Genomic DNA, 20,605 nt, shown 5'->3' with positions numbered 1-20,605 from the left:
TTCTTTTCTCTTTAGATTATGGTATGTACCGTGAATATAGGTTTTAAAACATCAAGTATCCACCAGCTCTTAGGCTGGGTTCATATCCCGTTTCTTGCATCGGCCTGACATATGCTGAAATGTATACTTTTAAAAATTGACAAAAACAGATGCATTTTGTGTCATCCATCTACGTTCCGTTTGCATTCGTTTCTATGCTTTAAAAACATATTTGTTTTTTTTTTCACTTCCTGCACCTTCTGAAACAATTCCCATGTGTCCTTACCAAGATGGAGAATTTTATGATCCAAATATGGGCGACCATCAGGTGGATGTAAAAAAGTGATGTAAACCCAGCCTGAGTCATATTTTATTATATATTATCTATTGTAAAGTGCAGAAATTTTGTCACTCATTAGTGTCATATGCAGACATGTACATTCAATAAATTGCACATCTGAATATGAATATGTTGTGTCATTTTAAGTTGGATTTCCTGACAGTCTTGACCTAGATCTCTGACAGCCACCATCTGTGGACAGTCACCATCTTCCTGCCCTCAGCAGATTTCTGACGCTCAGACGGCTAAGGCTGTCAGATCTGTGTCTCTCATCCGTGTGATGGGGCTTAGCCACTCCCGAATGATTTAGAACATCCAAAGCTGATCAAAGCTATAGCAGAGCTAGTTATAACAACATCAAGTCACTGGAAATACATCTATCTATATCTATATATAAATCAATAAATATCCAGTTGCACCAGCAATAGAGAGTGGGTGCTCAACAAAGGATTGATCTGCTCTTTACAGTATAACCATAAAAGATGGCGCCACTCCAAAAGGTTATCAAAAAGTGAGGGTTACTTTATTCCCATGGTTATCAGAAGCCTTTGAAGCCCGATGCGCTGAAAAGGTGTACAACAACGCAGTACATAAAAAGCCAGAGGTGCTGCTCATGAGGAATTTGTACTCAGTGCTTCTTTATTAGACAGTTTTACACTTTACACTTACATACACTAAAGATTACCAGGCCTTTAACCCTGACAGAACTCAACCCTTTTTCGATTTAGCATTTCTGTTTTTTAGTCCCCTCATTCCTAAAGCAATTACTTTTTTATTTTTACATTTACAGAGATGCGTGAGGGCTTGTTATCTGTGGGACAAATTCTACTTTTTAATGGCAACATTTAATATTCCATGCAATGTATTAGAAACTGTTTTTACAGTTTTTATTCTGCGCTTCAAATGACATTTTCTCTTTATTCTTTGGGATGCTATGATCGCAGGGATATTTTATATTTATATAGGTTTTAAGAAATTAAAATCTTTTGTACATAAAAAATACTTTCCATTTTGTTAAATTCTGAGGCCAATTACGGTTTCACACTTTGGTGTACGACCTATGTAAGGAATAATTTTTTGTGGTATGTGGTGGCATATTGATTTATATCAATTTGGGACCTATATGACTGTTTGATCATTTTTTATACAAATGTTCATGGATGGAAAAATGGGGAGAAAGTGGCAATTTGGACATTTGGGCGCTATTTTCCATTACGGTGTTCATGGCCGAGAATAATCTTGTTTAATATTTTGATAGAATGGGCATTTTGGGACGCGGCAATACCTATCATGTTTATTATTTTTACTGTTTAGTTATTTATATACGTGATATAGGGAAAGGGGGGAGATTTAATCTTTACTTTTTTTTAACTATTTTTTACCATTATTTCAGACCCTCCAGGGTCTGATTGCTAACACTATATAACTGCAATACTGCTGTAGGCTGCCATGGTAACCAATCACCGCCCTCCGATTATGTCAGGGGGGCGGCGATTGGACATCCAAGATGGCGGTGCCCATGGAATGCTAAGTTAGGGGCCACAGCAGGTTAACTGCCACAATCGGTGTCAGCACCGACCACGGCAGTAACAGATCCGCTGTGTATGGAGAGAGCTCAGCCGGTGAGCTCTCTCCATACATTCCCGCAGCACCAGGAAGTTATAGTACATCCTATGTATATAATGATGTTATGGTTTAGAAGCTTCTGATAGTTTTACCAGAAACTTCTGACTTAGAGACACACCTGTGATTGTATTTCCAAATTTAAAAAAACCCTAAAAATTAAAATCACCTCCCTTTCCCTAAACTGATATAAATGTGCTATCAGGACAATTGTAATGAATGAGGAGGAAAATCCCCATATACTGCCATACTGTAGTATGGCAGTATATGATCGGATCGATCAGAAACCTAGGGTTAAAGTACCCTAGGGAATCTGAAAAATAGTAAAAAGAAAAATAATTTTTTTTTAAAATTAGAATTTAAAAAACCCTAAAAATTAAAATCACCCCCCTTTCCCTAAAACTGTTATAAATAAACAGTAAAAATAAAAAAATCATAAACACATTAGGTATCGACGCGTCCAAAAATGCCCGATCTATAAAAATATAATAATCTTTTTTTAACTGCATTTAACTTCGTAGCGGAAAATAACTTTTTGCCATTTTGAAAAATATAATTTTTAGGACTAAATGACCTTTTGATCACTTTTTATAGATTATTTTTATATAATTGAAAACATCAAAAGTCTCAAAAAATGGCAGCACCCACAGCTCCGTACAACAAATTATGAAAAAATTTTTTTTTGGAAATGTATGAAAACATAATAAAACCTATACCTAAACCTATCATACCTACCCAAAGAATAAAGTAGACATGTCATTTGGGGCGCACAGTGAAAGCCGTAAAATCCATGCCCATAAGAAAACGGCGCAAATTATGTGTTTTTTCACCATTTTCACTGCATTTGGAATTTTTTTCCCGCTTCCCAGTACATGGCATGGAATATTCAATACCATCACTATGAAGTGCAATTTGTTATGCAGAAAACAAGCCACCACACAGCTCTTTGCGTGTAAAAATAGAAAAAGTTATAGATTTTTGAAGGTGGGGAGTGAAAAATGGAAATGAAAAAACAGAAAAGGGCCCGATACTTAACCGGTTAAGAACCAGGTTATTTTTCTGTATTTAAAGAAGCAATAGGAAAATTCCTCTCTCTGCAGTTAAAATCCAGTTACTGCAGAATTTGTCAATTTCAAGTTCAATTTCAGGTGTGTCATAATTTGTCAATTTCAAGGTGAACTCTGAAAATGTGAACAAACACCATGCATTCTAAGCAGCAAATTCGGAAGGTCTGGGTAGTTTTCCAGGAACCACTGCACCACCAGGTTCAACAAATGCATAAGGCAAGCGATGATTGTAAACCTGGCTCGGCTCAAAGCTGTAACAGTTTTCCGGCCATTGTCTCCCACCACCTTGCCATGTTTGAGGTTCAGCGGCAGCAGCCAATGGTTTGTCTGCTCCTGGATTCCAATCCACACCTGAGTTTGTCCACAACCTATTGATGTAGGGCCGGATTGGCCTTCTGGGAAAAGTAGTTGCAGCTGGGAACTTCATTTCGTGGTACAGCCGATGCCATGAGATCTTTAATGCTCTCCATCTCCAGCATTTCAAAGGCCAGTAAGATAGAAATGCTCTTATTCAGGACCAGAGCTCTGGAGTGAGATGGACCATATTTCCTCTTTCTCTTCATGATTTGGGGGCATTGAAAGAGGAATAGATGGTGTGAACAGGCTTGCTAATGGTCACTGTGGTGCTGCTGGTAGTAGTGTCTTATCCTCCCTTTGCAGGGAGACAGGTGGCCTGGTCCCTTCGGATGTGGTAGTAAAGGTGGTGTCAACCATAGAAGCAGTGGAAGCCTTAGGTGTCTGCAGGCTTTTTTGGTGTCTCATCCACTGCAGCTCATGTTTACTCTGCAGGTGTCTGGTGATACATGAGGTGCGCAGATTGTTAAGGTTTTTGCTGTGCTTTATGGACTGATAATATAGTATGCAAATGATACATTCGGCTTTCTGCACTGAGGGAGAAAACAATGCAAGGCCACAGATACCCTGGGTGCACTGAACAATAGCAGGTTACAACGTTTCTACGGGCTGAACAACGTGCCTTGGCACTCTTTCACTTGTCCTGCTGTTTGCCTGGGGCTTCCAAACCATCACTGCCTTCCACCTATGGAGGGTCTAAGACCTCATTGTCACCCCTCACTTCTCCACCACAGCAGTTGGCAGTTGGGTTTGATCAGTATTGTAGAGCTCTTCTGATGGTCCGCTGTCCACACCCTCATCCTCCAACACAAGGTCTTGGGAATGTTGAAACACTATGTCTGGGGCAGGTAAATGGGCCAGAGATTCCCCAGCTAGTAGAGTCATCATACAGCCTGGGTGACTGCTCTATGACTATTGTTTAAGATTGCTTTGCCGCTTTGAAGTGGGGTGAGGCAGAAGGTTCTGTACTTTTTTTTAACAGAGAGATTGAGGCCTGCAGGAGATAATCCCATGGAGGCATTGTGTGCCATGTAAATGACCAATGCTTCAACTTTGTGTGGCCTATTTGGCCCACCAGTATAAGCTGGTGGTTATCCCAAAGGGCGAACAACAACATCTGTTCAGCTTCAGGGGTCTTGGGTGCTGAATTCAGTCCAGATGTGAATTGCGGTCTGTGTAGGCTCATAACTACTTTCAAGCAGCATTTTGGGTTTGTTACAAGAATAACATAATTCTCCTCAATTGCAGAAAAGTAGGAAAAAGCATTTCATTGTATGTGGTCTTTGTACTACAAGATAGTTTATAGACATAGCTCTCAAGTCCTACGTAATGGTGACATACTGCATATAAATCGGATCGTATGCTTGGTACAAGGACAAATCAGGATGCTGGGCTGTGCAGTAAGAGTGTGGTGAAGGTGTAAGCAGTGGGCAGGCCTAAGCTTTGCCTTCCATCTGCTAAATAGCCATTAATCACCCAACAGATTTAATCTTATCAGCAGAGTCAGGATGAGGGATTGCAGAGATGGAGTTATCGTCTACTGAGCCGACACTCTTACATAACTTCTTTGCTTTGTGTTCTGCTCTGGACAGAGGATTTTAGTTATCTAACTGGCTGGGTTATGCTCTATGCAAGTACATGAGCCTTCCAATGAATGTTTCATAAGACAAAAACACAGACCTATTAACTTGGCCGCACTTACAGCTCATCCGGAACACACCCCTGTAAATCACTTAACCAATTGGTCATTGAGCACCTTCCTAACACGGCCCTTTTATTCATTCTGCACGTTATTTTATGTGGTTATAACTTCGAAAGGATTTTGAGATTGTTTTCATGCAACACATTTTACTTTATGCAAGTTGCACATTTGGGTGATATGCCTTGTGTTTATTAATGAAAGAAATTTTTATGTTGGTATGCTTTTTGTATGCGTCCTCTCATTTCTGATGGGCTTATAACTTTAGGTGCAATTTTTCTCATTTTAATAAAAAAAACTACATTTTGTGTTACCTGCTCAGCTTTGAGAGGCCAAAATAATAGTAAAATACATAAATTAACCCACTTTGGAAACAACACCCTTCAACGTATGTAAAACAACTTTAGGAAGTTTGTTAACCCTTTAAGTGTTCCACAAGGATTAAAACAACATGGCCTTTTTCAGGATGTCATCCAGGTATGGAGGACAGCTATCCCCTTGGATTGGAGAATTTCTATGATGAGCCTGTTTTGAACAGGACTGCCTTAAAAACCTGAGCAAGTGCTAACAGGAGAAATAAGAAGACTACATTCTTGAAGTGTTGGGATCCAACAACAAATCTCAGGTAGTGGGGGAAAATGGTAAATTATGCATCGTTGAAGCCCAACAAGCACAGGAAATTAGCCTGCTCCATCAGGATGATGACTAAACCGAGGCATACAGTTTGAAAATATTGAATTTGGTCAAACCGATTCAAAAACTTTAGGTCTAGAATCCAGCAATGCAAGCTTTAGTTCAAACCACCAAATGTTGAGAATCAAACTTTGGACCAGTTGTTTGGAGGTATAGAAACTAGGGTGAAAGCACAATGGTGAAATCACTATGGATCATTTGGAGTGGTTGGGAGAGACAGGAAAAAATGTCCCATAGGCTTGTATAAAAAACTGATCTTGTACAGTATCTTGGTTGGTTACAAGAACACTAGGAATGGTAGTACTTGGTATCCTGTTGAGGTGTCTTGTACACTGGATGAGCTCCAAAAGTCATGTGGAGTGGTTGTTTTGGAAGAGGGAACATTAAGAGGGTTGTTCTGGGGCAGGTTTGTACTTTTGTCCCCTGTAGCACTGTAGATAAGTTTGTCCCATTTTGAAGAGGAGCTTCATGACTATGTGTTCATAGACTGAGTTAGCTGCCCAAACAAGAAAGCACAGAGGATGGATAATGCCAGCGCTGTAGGATGTATCAATGTAAAAATATTGGGGGAATTTATTAAGACTGGTGAGATGTTGTTTTTAAATTGCTGTAACAGTATATCATAAGCTAACTTGATATAAGTATACATGATTTTATTTATTTCATCAAAAGTATATATAATTTTTTTTTTACTATAAATTTATCAAATAAGCCATTTTTTTTTCTTTAAAAAATCATGCATGAGCAATGAGTAACATTGAACGGTTCACATCCTTACTTTACACATGGACATGATGTTGATTTCATCCAGAACAAAAAAAGGTGAGATACAGGAAAAAGAATATATTTTATCCATTTTATCAAACTAGACAGAAGGTACAAATGTTTATAGTGGAATATGTAGTGCAAAAGGCATAGTGCAATACAGTATGAATGGATCATTCACAAGGGGTAACAGCTCATAAGATACACATAAAGGCAGTTAGTTGCTGTACTGATTGATAAACCTCTCCGATTTCTGTCTCACTAAGGTTTGTTGTTGCCGAGTTGTCCGAGCCTCATCTAGCGCTTTGAGCACCTCCTATAATAAAAGCACAACAATTAAAACAAAAAAAAAAAAAAAGGTCAGACCTCACCTTTGGACTAGAAACATACATGCTGAAAAAAGTAGAAACGTGATTTCTCTTGTATCCCCCTTAAAATAACAGTTATGGAGCATTTACCAGAAAGAACTTAATTCCTTTCTTACTCCTACTGAAATAGATAGTATTATCTATAAAGTATTTACTGTATTTTTCAGACTATAAGAGGCACCTTACCATAACTGCACCCCAGATTTGAACATGAAAAAAAGGAAAAATATATTTGACACCCATTTGGTGGTCACACACATCTCTGTAATAGCTCCATTACATTCACACACAGACATCTCTTCTTCTGTGAATAAATTCACATGTATAGATAAAGCCTTGTTATATGCAAGCCCCCCACCAAGCCTTTATAATGACCGTACCCTGAGGGTGCATTCACATGCGGTGTTTTGGTGATGAGTTTTAGCACGGATGTGTTTTACATGTTACCATGCATTTGGCTGCTTTGAAGTTGTTGGAAGTGTAAGCAGCTGTGAAAATGTTAACACAGCTGCTTACACTTCCATGAAGAATAACGCTTTGAAAACAGCTGAACACATGGTAACACGTAAAACACATCTCCAAAACCTCATGTGTGAACTCACCCTAGGCTTCCTAAATCCTATCAGCTCCACATCCTCTCAGTTTACCAGCCTCCGTCACCCCCCACATTTTATCAGCTATCAAACATTAAGGATAAATAAGCCCTCCCCCCACCAGCTCTTATCCCCTGTGTATAACAATCCACCTCATCTTCTCTGTATATCCTTCCCTTACATCTCCTCCAGCCCTACATCATCAAAGGTCCTTCAGTGTTACAATTGGGCGGCCAGGAGACAGAGAAAGCAGTAGTTACAAACGGACCTCTGGTAATAGGTAATTTACTGTACTATAGCCTAAAACTACAATAAACAGCTATAAAAGTTATCACAGGTGCCTGCAGTTAAGCTTTATTGTTAATCCTGGTTCTTATGACAATCCAACATTTTTAAAATCCCAAAAAATTGGCTGGGGTTACAATGATAAAATATACAGTTCAGACTTTGATACAAATTTAACTTAAAAACAAACCTACAGACCCTATCTTGTATGTAACCCAGGTATTGCCTGTATACATAATAAATAGATCACAGTAGACCTGTATAGAAGTATAGAATGTATAGTCATCAGAAAAATAGCACATAGAGCAGTGATATGTGTACTGTGCTACTGCAAGTCTTCTGTCTCTCGTCTCCCATTTCCTGCAGTAGGAAAGCGGAGGGTGTACAGGGAGAGATATGTGTTATTATTACATTTGTTAGGGCTCCTGGCAGCACATGAGTGCTAGAAGCAGCCATGAGGACAAGAGAGCAGGGAGAGAGGGCATGTGTCTCACATGTACATTCTTACTCCATAATCTACCCAGGACGTGAAGTGCCTAGCAATGGCCATCTGAGGCATCACTGATAGCAGGGGGAAGCCTGCTGAATAGTAGTGAAAGGAGCAAGATTCAGGTAACTAATCCAATTGCAGAAATTTCCTGCCCTACAATAAATCAAAAGTTTTTTTTTAAATGACTGTTACTCTTTAACCCCTTAACGACTTGGCATTTTTTAGTTTTTTCACTTCCATTTTTCACTCACCACCTTCAAAAATCTGTAACTTTTTTATTTTTCCACATAAAGAGCTGTGTAAAGTGACGGTATGTAATATTCCATGGCGTGTACTGGGAAACGGGAAACAAATTCCAAATGCAGTGAAAATGGTGAAAAAACACATTTGCGACGTTTTCTTGTGGGCTTGGATTTTACAGCTTTCATTCTGCGTCCCAAATGACATGTCTACTTTATTCTTTGGGTCGGTACGATCGAGTGGATACCAAATTTGTATAGGTTTTATAATGTTTTCATACATTTAAAAAAATTAAAACATCCTGTACGAAAATTGGTTTTTTGATTTTGCCATCTTCTGGCGCCAATAACTTTTTCATACTTTGGTGTACGGAGCTGTGGGTAGTGTCTTTTTTTGCAAATTTTGATGGTGTTTTCATTGCTATAATTTTTTTGGATTGTGCGACCTTTTGATCACTTTTTATAAATTTTTTTATATTTTTCAAAATGGCAAAAAAAATGCATTTTTTCGAATTTGGACGCTATTTTCCGTTTCGGGTTAAACGCAGTGAAAAACCGTTATATTTTGATAGATCGAACATTTTCGGACGCGGCGATACTTAATGCGTTTATGATTTTCACCGTTTATATTTATATCAGTTCTAGGGAAAGGGGGGTGATTTGAATTTTTAGGTTTTTTTATCATAATTTTTTTTTAACCTTTTTTTTATTTTTACTTTTACTATTTTTCCAGACTCCCTAGGGTACTCTAACCCTAGGTAGTCTGATTCATCCTATCATATACTGCCTTACTACATTATGGCAGTATATGTGGATTTTACTCCCCATTCATTACAATGTCCAATTAGCACATTGTAATAAATGGGTTAAAACGAAGTAGCCTTGGGTATTCGGAACACCCGAGACTACCATGGCGACGGATCGCCGTTCCCTGTGACGTCATCGGGGAGCGACGATCCGCGGCAAGATGGCCCATGCGCACTAGTACGGCGCGCGCCAGGAAGGGGTTAAGAAGGAGGGTTTTTTTTTTCCGCCAAGCACTAAGAAAATGTTTTACAAAAGTACAAAGTAAAGGCCGATAGTCCACTTATGTTCTTAGCCCAAAAATCTACTTCACAAATAGCACATTATAGTGCAAAAGTATTTGTTCCCTGATGGTTCAACCTATGGGACCCAAAGAAATCAGAAGAATGGTGGGGTCAGTATGTGACATGAAGTGCACTTGCTAATGTAGTGTTATTGTGCATTTTCGGCCACTACCCAATTCACTGTTTTGTGGATTTAGTGTCGCTTGGATACTACGAAAGCGAGGAAAATAAGTGAGCTGAAAGCCTGTTATATCAACACAATGAAATAAATACTAGTTTCTTTTCCCTCTACTGAAGTCACCTACCATCCACTAAGGGAATTTGACAAATATGTTACCTGAGCAGCAGTATTACTATTGAAAGTAATTATTTTCTTAACTCCGTGACTACTGTGTTCTTTCTTCTGAAAAACTATAAGACTCTGATCCTGTGGAAGAACAAAGTGAATATATCAGACATTCAAGTAGATTTTGATTACATTACAGTGTTACATTATTTAAAGTGTGTTCTATTAAATTTAAAAGACACGGGTGAGCACAAAGACCTTTAGACATGGCAATGAACAACTGCTGTCACTAGAGAGGCAGCATCCAGGCATCTCTGAGATAAAGCATAGCATGGCACCCATGTTTTCTGCTCAGTTAGTAGAGATGGGGACTCAGCAGGAGGAACCTTTTACTCTAATCGTACATGTAGACACATGTCATCTTCATGAGAAGAAGTACAACTACTCCCATGGTGGCACACCACTAAAATTTTACATAAGATTGAAGAACTCATTCTCAGGAAATATTTGGTAGATACTTTGAGATGGGAGATTTACATACTTTTACAAAGAGATTCAGTACATTCGCCTCCACTGTGGGTGGCTGGATGAAATCTTCAAAGGAGTAATCCCAGTCTATACTCCTGTGTCCCAAAATCTCCACTTCCTTAATACTCATAATTCTCCTGTTTGTAGAGATAGAACCATAATAATATAGAATCATTATTGAGAACATAGTTAATTTGTTTAACATTGCAGTGTTTCAGCTAAAAAAAAACTACAGCATACATACATAAATAAAAAAAATACATAAAAATAAAAGTTATAAAGCAGGGACACCAGTTCTAGAATTGTCTTCCATACATAAATAATGAATGTAGACAATTCCAAATTTCTTACACCACACACTGGTTTGCGGCACACTGGTTTCCATGTTTGCGGCACATAAATGAGCAAGGACTTTGCTGCTTTGTTTTACAGCCAGAAACCGGTGATCCCAGTTCTATCAATTGGCTTGTTTTGGAGAAACTGAAAAGTTATTCTGTCAGAGACAAGTCCTAACTCTTCTTCAGCATCACCTGGTACATGCGGTGTGTATGCGCAGTGACTTCAGACTTTGAGCAAATGATGCTCCACTGGGGATTCTACATATGCAAATATGCGGACAGCAAAGTAGAAAAAGATGGCCCCCCCTAGTATCAGGGATTTTTGAAAATGTTTCATGTAAAAAACATAACAATAAAGTAATTTACAAATATGTTTGGGATGGTGCAGAAGTTTTTGAACACTGTGAGACCTTTTAAGAAATGCTGGTCTATCGTCAGTATGAAATACAACCCAACTTTTAGTATTTTAAATATCTGCATCTTTCTCTCTGCTCTATACCTTAATTAATAAAAATGCAATAATAATTGTGTATTAATAAATTGTATTTGATTAGGGCTATTGTGGTAATGAAAGTTATAATCAGTTTTCACCTATCCACACAATACAGATGCTTCCTTCCTTAAAAGGTTTGTGGCTTACTAAAGAGGATTTTAATCAAAGAAAATAAAATGAAACATACCTGTTGGTCACAACAAGATTGATGTTCTTACTCTTACTTAGGGTGCAGCAGTATCTGTAGATTTCTCCATCTAGTTTTTTTAGATTTGAGTTCTATAACATAAAAATAACAGTATTAAAGAATAAAGTTGTATAATATGCAATCTCTATTTCTGGCACAATTTATAAAAGTGTCAACAAATATGGAGGAAGTTAAAGGAGTTCTATACTTTCAGCCACCCCTCACATAGAAGAGTAGGATAGTGAAGATGAAATATGGCTCTGTTCCTATGCAGGTAACCAGGATACCTGTCTATCTACTGAAGCATTTACCAGTGGAAAAAAAGAAATCACAATGTCAAAGTTTTCACTGTTAGAAGACTTCACTGTTATACCTTTAAAAATATAAGCTCATTAGTTTTAAGTGTAAATAAATAAATAAAAAAATGATAGCTTTCTTTTAATTTAATGATTGTATTAGTGTAAAGTTGGATTTTTAAATGCTTGGTGAAAGTATTAAAAAGGTTGGTCCATACAAAGCATTAACACTTATCCAGAGCATATGTGACAAATGTATGATCAACAGATACCCAAACCTTCTTGCCTCCTCAAGATCCTCCTCATTCTGGACATGTGTGAATGGAGTGTTGGCCAGCATGCTCACGGCTGATATTCTCGGGCATCTCTACAAGTCCCATAGACACAGTCCCAGATATATCATTGTGTCTACGCCAGCATTATTTCTTAAGTTTGCACCAGAAAAAGTGTCTTTGGAGCTTGCACATGTATTTAGGAAACTTTAGAAATCAGTGCACCTTAAGTGGCAAGTGCTTAGTAAGGGTTTGAAGCCACATATATTACTGTACTGCGCCACAATTCTGTTGCAACAGCATGAAGCAAAGGTGCAACTGTGAACACATCCGGAAAACAGACCGGTCATCTAAGAGCATGCAACACTATTGGATGATCTGGTGCACTAAGGCAGTTTGCATCAGTTTTGCTATATTTGGGCCATAATGTTAATGCACTGACATCACACAACATGTTTGGCAGCTCTGAGCAGGGCAAATACAGCAATAAGTTAATAAGGAACTCTGCTGCTGTAGTTAATTAACATTAATCTTTATGTAAATGAAGTGTAATTGCTCTGGGGGACGTCACTAGAGCCCCTTTACTTTCCATGGCTATGGCTCTTACACATCCCCCAAAGCACTTCTCCTCCCTCCTCTCCCCAATTACAGCAGACAGTGGGAGGGGGAACGGTACAAAAGGAGCAGGGCAAATGCTCCAGGGGGCATGTAAAATCTAATGGCAATTATAAGAATAAGTTTGCATACAAGTGATATATGTTTTTTTTTAGACTCGACAAGAAAGGAAACTTTAGACATTTTGTTTATTGCTCTATTCAGAGATGCAACAAAAGTTTTCATTTAACCAACATCATAAATTCACAAAATGACAGTACATAGATACATAAAAAGTTTTATTGTTACAAATATTGTGCTCACTAACAATGAATGTCAACTCACACTTAAAGTTTCACATAAACATATATTCCATTACAAAGAAAAATCACTTGGTAATGGTCATTGGTCCTTTATTACCTGTATATTCCCATAAAGTAGTTTTTTAAGCAAGGATGCAGAATAAAAACAATTAAAAGGGAATTTTTATAAGCAAAATTTTAACCTAAAGTAAAATACAACTTGAGTATTTCATTTTAATGATCTTTTTTTTTTTTAAATATTTTTTATCTAAGCTTTAATATTAAAGAACATCTACCATAAGGATCAGGGATTGTAAACCAAGCACGCTGACATATTGGAATGTGTGTCTCATCTGGCAGGATTCGCTTATTTTAACTTCTTATGTCCTGCTTTTTACAAAAATAGGCTTTAAAAATTCTGCAGAGGCTCCAGTCTGCATAGATGTTAATGGAGCCTGGAGTCCCTCATGCTCAATTGCATTATTTTTAACGCCTTTTTTTTGTGAAAACAAGGGCACAGAAAGCTGAAAGAAGAGTGGATCCTGCCAGAGGGGGAACATGCTAGCATTTACCGTATTTTCTGGACTATAAGACGCACTTTTTTTCCCCAGAAAATGGGGAAAAAACAGTGGTGCGTCTTATAGTCCGGATGTAGCCTTTGCAGGAGGGAATGGAGGGCACCTGGCTGCGCTCTGCCAGCCGATGCTGGCAGTAAGCGCAGCCCTTCACAGTGAAGCGCAGCGGCTGTACTCAGTGCCGCTGCACTCCTCTCCTCTTCTCAGCCCTCCACTGCTGGAGGGAATGGATAGCAGCACCCCTGCGCTCTGCCGTCCTCAGGGCACCGATATAAATGATCATTATGGCAGCAGTGGAGAGAGAGAGAGGGGAGGAGAAAATCACTGACTCTGTCTGGCCAATCCCCACTCGGCTTGTAAGTAGCCCGGGAGGCTCAGAGTGAAAACAGAAGATGAAGGCTGCCGCACTGTGTGAAGAGGAGCCGAGCCTGTACAGCGCTGCAGTGTCTGACCTGTAACTTCTCTCCCAGCACAGGATCAGATAAGTGATTAGTGCTCCCTTCCCCCGGTCTCTGCTCTCACAGTCTTAACCACTTGTTGCCTGGTATGTAGTGGCCGCTGTCCCCCTGGTAGATTGTAAGCTCTTGTGAGCATTGTACAAGCACTGTCATCTCCTGTGTCCTCCTCCTCATAGATTGTAAGCTCTTGTGGCCATTGTACAAGGACTGTCACCTCCTGTGTCCCCCTCCTCATAGATTGTAAGCTCTGGGGACCATTGTACAAGCACTGTCATCTACTGTGTCCTCCTCCTCATAGATTGTAAGCTCTTGTGGCCATTGTACAAGGACTGTCACCTCCTGTGTCCCCCTCCTCATAGATTGTAAGCTCTGGGGACCATTGTACAAGCACTGTCATCTCCTGTGTCCTCCTCCTCATAGATTGTCAGCTCTTGTGGCCATTGTACAAGTCCTGTGTCCTCTCATCCTCCTCATAGATTGTAAGCTCTTGTGGCCATTGTACAAGCACTGTCATCCCCTGTGGCCTCCTCCTCCTCATAGATTGTAAGCTCTTGTGGCCATTGTACAAGCACTGTCATCTCCTGTGTCCTCTTCCTCCTCATAGATTGTAAGCTCTTGTGGCCATTGTACAAGCATTGTCACCGCCAGTGCCCATCCTCCTCATAGATTGTAAGCTCCTGTGTCCATTGTACAAGCACTGTCACCTTCTGTGTCCGCTCCTCCTCATAGATTGTAAGCTCTTGTGGCCATTGTGCAAGCACTGTCATCTCCTGTGTCCTCTTCCTCATTGATGTAACCATTGTCACATATACAGCCCTGGTAACTCTTGAGACCCCCTGACTACGTGCCAGCATAATTCTATCTAGATAGGCTGCTCGCCCCTGCCCCTCTCCAAAGAGAAACTAGGCTGCACTGCCCAGTTACTTTACTGTCACTTTATAAAATATTTTAGCATACTATTTTGGGAAAAAACATTTTTCTTATTTTTCCTCCTCTAAAACCTAGGTGCGTCTTATGGTCCAGTGCGTCTTATAGTCCGAAAAATACGGTAAGTGTTCTTGGTTTACAATCCTTGATCTGGGTGGTAGATTTCCTTTAAAAAAGTTACGGTATATTAGTGCTAGGCCTACAATAAAGATGTAATGTGCATTGTCTATATAGTTAAACTGTTCCATTGTACTTGTGACAGACCACTTGCTTTCTGGCTCAGAAGCTACACTTGAGAATGGCCTTTATTCTGACAATGTTAAGTGCTATTTAATAGGTAATTATATAATGTGCTTTTATACTAAATGGCAGAAGTCTGATATATTCCTTTGTTAGAGATGGTAGAAGCTACTACATATACATAGAAACTGTGCTGAAATGCAATTATTGTCAAGTAGTTGTACACATGTGGCCTCATGCTGAAGATTTTTTATATTGATCCCATGTTAAATTTAACCCGTGAGGACGGAGCAGGCGCGAGACGGCATGACGTAGGAGTGTTACGTCGAGGCCGCTCCTCTTCCCCTCCCGGCGGCTCCGCCCTCCCTCGATCTAGTGCCGGACGAGACCCGGCGTCCCTGTGATTATGCTGATCCCCGTCTGTGCTGGCCGAGCCGCGGTCCAAATGTACCGCTGATCCCGAGCGTTCACAGTATTACACAGCGCTAGGATAGGTGCATCGTGACTTGGGCCTTAGCGGGAACTTTCCTATTGACCAGAAGGAGAGGTGAGCGAGAGGTGGAAGGCAACACGACGAGAGAGAAAAGGATCGCTACTGAGAGGATGGCGACATGAAAGGGGTAGGCGTGGAGGAAAATCAATAACACTCGTCTCTGTTGAACGGCAAGAGGAAGCCCGAGGAGTAGAGTGGAACCGGAGCTGTTTAGAGAACCGTTGGTGACCGTTTATACGTGAGTTCCCTACCCCCCCCTGTGTCAGCTGCTTGGATCCCTCTCATGCTACTTTTTCGGCCTCGCATTGTACTAACTCTGCCGCTATATGCCTGTCTAAATCTTTCATCTTGGCATTGCTGTGTCCTAAGTTGGTGGCCTCAGGTCCATTTAACCCTTCTTTGTGGAACACCACGTTCCGTTGTATAAGGGTCATTATATGGCCTCTTAGAAGAACTACGGATGGAGAAGCTTGCTTAAACGGCAGCTCGGAGTGGGAAAGAGGGTCTCCTCCGCTCGGACTTAAATTATTCTGCATATCTCTCTAACTAACCAACTAAGAGCTACTAACTGTGTACCGCTTTGGCTCTACTGTGTTTTATGTTGGCTGCTTCATGTCCTTCTAACTTACTCTCTGCGGTATATCAGGTCCTAGAATCTGAGGATTGTTATTTGACTGTGTGAACATCTGTGTAACTAGATAGCGGAATTATGGACTGAGAGTCTCGTTTATACGGTAGCATGGAGTGTCTACACTGACTCTTTAAATAACACACTAAAAGCTAAAAACTACTAATGAGTAATGAATAATACATACTAACCTGGAAGCTGAGCATTTGAGTTGCTCAGACGCTGGCAACCGGTCCAGCACACTTGCTTGAATTCGCTACAGTTGTTGGAGGCACAATTAGGGGGATTTAACTCTCGGTCTCTTAAAGTTGGAAGTGGAAATCTGGAAATGGTATATCAGCTACTGTAGAGGAGCCACAGTATGTCATCGTATATTTGTACATCTGTCATACTTCAGCTGGATCCCGCTTGTTTTTCCACTAACATCCACTGTTTCCTTCCTTTTTTTTTTTTTTTTTTGACCTTATGTGCTATACAAATGTGGAATGTTTAACTGTATTTACGTGTATTTATTAACAGGAGACGTTTATTCTGCAGGCTACTGAAGTAGATTGCCGTTTTTGTTTAAATCATTATATGGTTTGGTTACCCTGTTATCACAATAAGTAAACATTAAATAAGCTGTGGTATTTGACTAGATATTGAAGTCAGAAAACGGGCTGATAAGAAGAATAGAAGTAGGGGTAAACTCAGAGTTGACTAGCACTAGGGATTGAGACCCTGGAAAGGGAAAGGGGAGGATAATGGGCCCTAAAGCCGCTCAGCGGAAATCAGGGGGGGGGATTGACAAATTATGGAAAGGTTCCCCGGCAAAAACTAGACAAAACCCCAAAGAAGTAGAGGGAGGAGCAGAGGGGGGCTCTCGGTTTACGGCTTTGCAGGTGGAGGAATTACCAGGGGAACTGAAAGAGACCCTACAAGAGATTCTAGCTACGGTTAAGGAAACTAAGATGGCAGTGGAAGAATCGAAGGGGGCAATAGGAGAACTAAGCCAGCAATTAGGCTCCTTGCAGTCAGAGGTTATGGTTATCAGAGATGAAATGAGTAAGCTTAAGGAAAAATCCAAAGAGATGGAAAAAGACTGTAATAATCTGGCTCATCAGCTGAAAGAAATAAAAAAGGAGATGGAGCTGAGTAGGCAGAAAAACAGGAGTATGCAGGAAAAAATTACAGATTTGGAGGATAGATCCAGAAGAAGTAACATTCGTATAGTCGGTATTCCAGAGGAAGAAAACAATAGAGAGTTGCCCCAGATCATACAAAAAGGGTTAGTGGAGACCTTTGGTAGTGAATGTCTTTCATCCGTCTTTGGGGTAGAAAGAGCACACCGTATACCCCTACGTAAACCCTCACCTGGTCTACCCCCTAGAGCAGTGCTGGTGAAATTGATTAATTCACAAGACAGGGACAGAATTTTGTTTGAAAGTCGAAAGAAAGCTGAAACTGTTTTAAATGGTATTAGGGTTTCCATTTATCCCGATTACTCCAGAGAAACTCAGTTACAAAGAGCTAGATTTAAAGGGGTTAAAAAAAGGTTGGCTGAAGCACAACTGAAATATGCACGGTTATTCCCGTTTAAATTACGGGTCATTTATAAAGATAAAGCACAGTTTTTTTCTACACCAGAGGAAGTGGATAAATGGTTGGACCAGGAGGGCCTGTAATATCAGGCGGGAAGACATCTGGTATTAGGTTTATAGCCTTGGAATGGACACCGAAAATGAAATAAAAGAGAAATTATGGTACGGATCGAGGGTGGGGGTGGGCATCGGTGGGAGGGGGGGGGGTGGCGCTAGGAGGAAAACTTGAGACCCGGAGTTGATGGAGGTTGTACGTAACCGGGTCAGTTGGAGATGGGGGTGGGAGTTCCGCTGGAGGGGTGTGGGTGTTTTCCTTTTTTTTTTTTTTTTTTTTTTTTTTTTCTTTCTTCCCCTCCTTTCCCTTTCTTCTCTCTCATGCTAAATGGAGACAGAGGTTAAAATAATATCATGGAATATTAGAGGCTGCAGTGAAAAGCTTAAAAGATGCCAGATTTTTTGATATTATTAATAAACATCAGCCAGCAATTATCTCATTGATTGAGACTCATCTGACGGAAGAACATGTGACCAGGCTTAGGAAGAACTGGGTAGGGGAGGAATTCCACTCCTTTGGTAATATCTTCTCAAGAGGGGTTTCAGTTCTCATACATAGGAATATTGATTTCAGGATAGAAAAGAAACGAATAGATAAAGAAGGGAGGTTTATTTTTTTGCATGGTATCCTAAAAGGAAGAAAAGTCTCTCTGGCCTTTGTATATCTTCCTCCACCAGCATCCCTGGAGATAATTCACTCATTGGTAAAGTTCCTGGAAAATCTAGACGACGCGCCACTTATGGTCATGGGTGATTTTAATTTGGTAATGGACGAACATAGGGATCGTTTTAGATTTTGCCAGGGACTGCAACCAGCATTAAGTAAAAAGGGTAAACTTAGTTACTTATGCGAAAGTTTGGGTTGGGTGGACGTCTGGCGTTCACTGTATGGGAATAAGAGGGCATTCTCATGCATGAGTAAGACATACCAGACTTTGTCTAGAATTGATTTGTGTCTTGTGAATAGAGAATTTTTACGGTTTATTAGGAAAATGGTATGAGGAAATTGTGGTTTCGGACCATGCTCTAGTCATGATTATATTAAAGAACCCTGAGAGGAGCTTTAGACGTTTTAAACTTAACCCATACTGGATCACGCTACTAGAACCTAAGATGGATATGATTGAGGAGTCGGAATGGTTTTGGGCTAAGAACGTGGGAACAGCTGACTTATTAACTGTCTGGGATGCCTACAAACTACATTTAAAGGGGATATACTCTAAGCATATTAAACAGGCAAAGATTCAATATGGATTAGAAGAGCGGAATTTGAAACGGGAAATGAGGGAAGCCGAGCAAGAACTACTGGTATCTCCAACGGAGAGCTGTAGGGAGAAAGCTTTGAAAAGTAGGGATGCCCTTAACAATTTTTTAACGCAAAAAGCGCAACACAAGTCCTTTTTTAGGGACCAGAATCAGTTTGTAGAACAGGGGAAATCAGGTAGAACTTTAGCGAGGTTGATCCAGCATAATGGGAAAAATAATACAATATCTGCGCTCAGGGGAGAGGATGGGAAAATAACAAGGGAGCCATCGGAAATAGTACAAATTTTAAGCAAATTCTATGAAAAATTATACCAGTCCCAAAAGGAAGCACCGATTGAGAGAACTAAGGAATATTTGAGTAAGTTACAGGACCAGAGAATCTCCCAGGTGGATAGGGAAAGCTTGGATGCCCCAATATCAGTGGACGAACTAAAGGAGGCACTTTTTTCGGTTAGCAAAGACTCCTCACCGGGCCTAGATGGAATCCCATTTGCCCTATATAAGAAATATCATGGTACTTTGCTTCCGAAATTGGAGAAGGTGTGTGGGGAAATATTTCAAAGAGGGACAGTATCGAGGTCGATGGCAGAAGCAGGTATTATATTGATACCAAAACAAGACAAGGATCCCTTGGATGCAGCCTCCTATCGCCCTATTTCATTGTTGAATACCGATGTGAAACTTCTGGCCAAAGTATTGGCGACAAGACTACAAAAAGTAATGAAGGATATTATACATCAAGATCAGAATGGATTTATTCCTGGAAGGAGCACGGGGGACTGCATCCAGAGGATGTATTCTGTTATCGAAATGGGGGAGGGAGAGCTCCGCTCCATCCTGTCACTGGATGCTGTTAAAGCGTTCGATAGGGTGGAGTGGAGCTTTCTATGGGAGACTCTTGAAGGGTTTGGAATGGGCCCAGCCTTTATTAGATACATAAAATGCTTATATAGCGCGCCGGTGGCTAGAGTAAGAGCAGTGGGGAGAGAATCAGAGGCTTTCCCACTATCTCGGGGAACCAGACAGGGATGCCCCTTATCCCCCCTTCTGTTCGCCATCTATATAGAACCTCTGGCTATTAAAATCAGGAGAGAGGAGGGCGTGCAGGCGGGGGGATGCGGGGACCCACAAGACAAAATATGTTTATACGCGGACGATCTAGTCTTGTATTTGAGCAATTCTCCTACTTCGGTTCCCAAAGCCATCCAGGTGGTAGAAGAATATGGGGGTCTATCGGGACTGGAGATAAACTGGAACAAATCTGTGATTATGCCCCTGGACTTGGAGACTAAAGAATGGGCGAAAGGGGGTTGTGAAATACAATGCAGGGAAAAATTTCGTTATCTCGGGGTTGAAATATCGGGAGATATATCTGAATTTCATAAGTTGAACTTGCAGCCTCTGATTGGGTCGGTGAGGGCCAAAATCAAATGTTGGAGTAAGCTACCATTTTCGCAAGCAGACAGAATAGGGATAATAAAGATGATAGTGCTGCCACAAGTTTT

General features: G+C 40.3%; 1 protein-coding gene across 4 annotated transcripts in view; it reads right to left on the bottom strand.

Moving 5' to 3' along the window:
- Positions 1 to 6,393: 6,393 nt before the first annotated feature.
- The window catches only part of VPS13C (vacuolar protein sorting 13 homolog C), a 228,727-nt gene continuing 214,515 nt past the window's right edge, over positions 6,394 to 20,605 (bottom strand). For all 4 annotated transcript variants that reach the window (XM_072147784.1, XM_072147785.1, XM_072147786.1 and 1 more), the window contains 4 exons: positions 11,416 to 11,507; positions 10,411 to 10,534; positions 9,921 to 10,010; positions 6,394 to 6,836 (listed from right to left, as the gene is read on the bottom strand). In XM_072147784.1, coding sequence (XP_072003885.1) covers positions 6,738 to 6,836; positions 9,921 to 10,010; positions 10,411 to 10,534; positions 11,416 to 11,507 — 405 coding nt within the window. In that variant the 3' untranslated portion in view covers positions 6,394 to 6,737. The remainder of the gene's footprint in view (positions 6,837 to 9,920; positions 10,011 to 10,410; positions 10,535 to 11,415; positions 11,508 to 20,605) is intronic.

Source organism: Engystomops pustulosus, chromosome 4 (assembly GCF_040894005.1).
Source record: "Engystomops pustulosus chromosome 4, aEngPut4.maternal, whole genome shotgun sequence".
NCBI classification, from domain to species: domain Eukaryota; kingdom Metazoa; phylum Chordata; class Amphibia; order Anura; family Leptodactylidae; genus Engystomops; species Engystomops pustulosus.
Note: the sequence above shows the minus strand (reverse complement) of the source record. Positions and strands in the feature narration are given on the sequence as shown.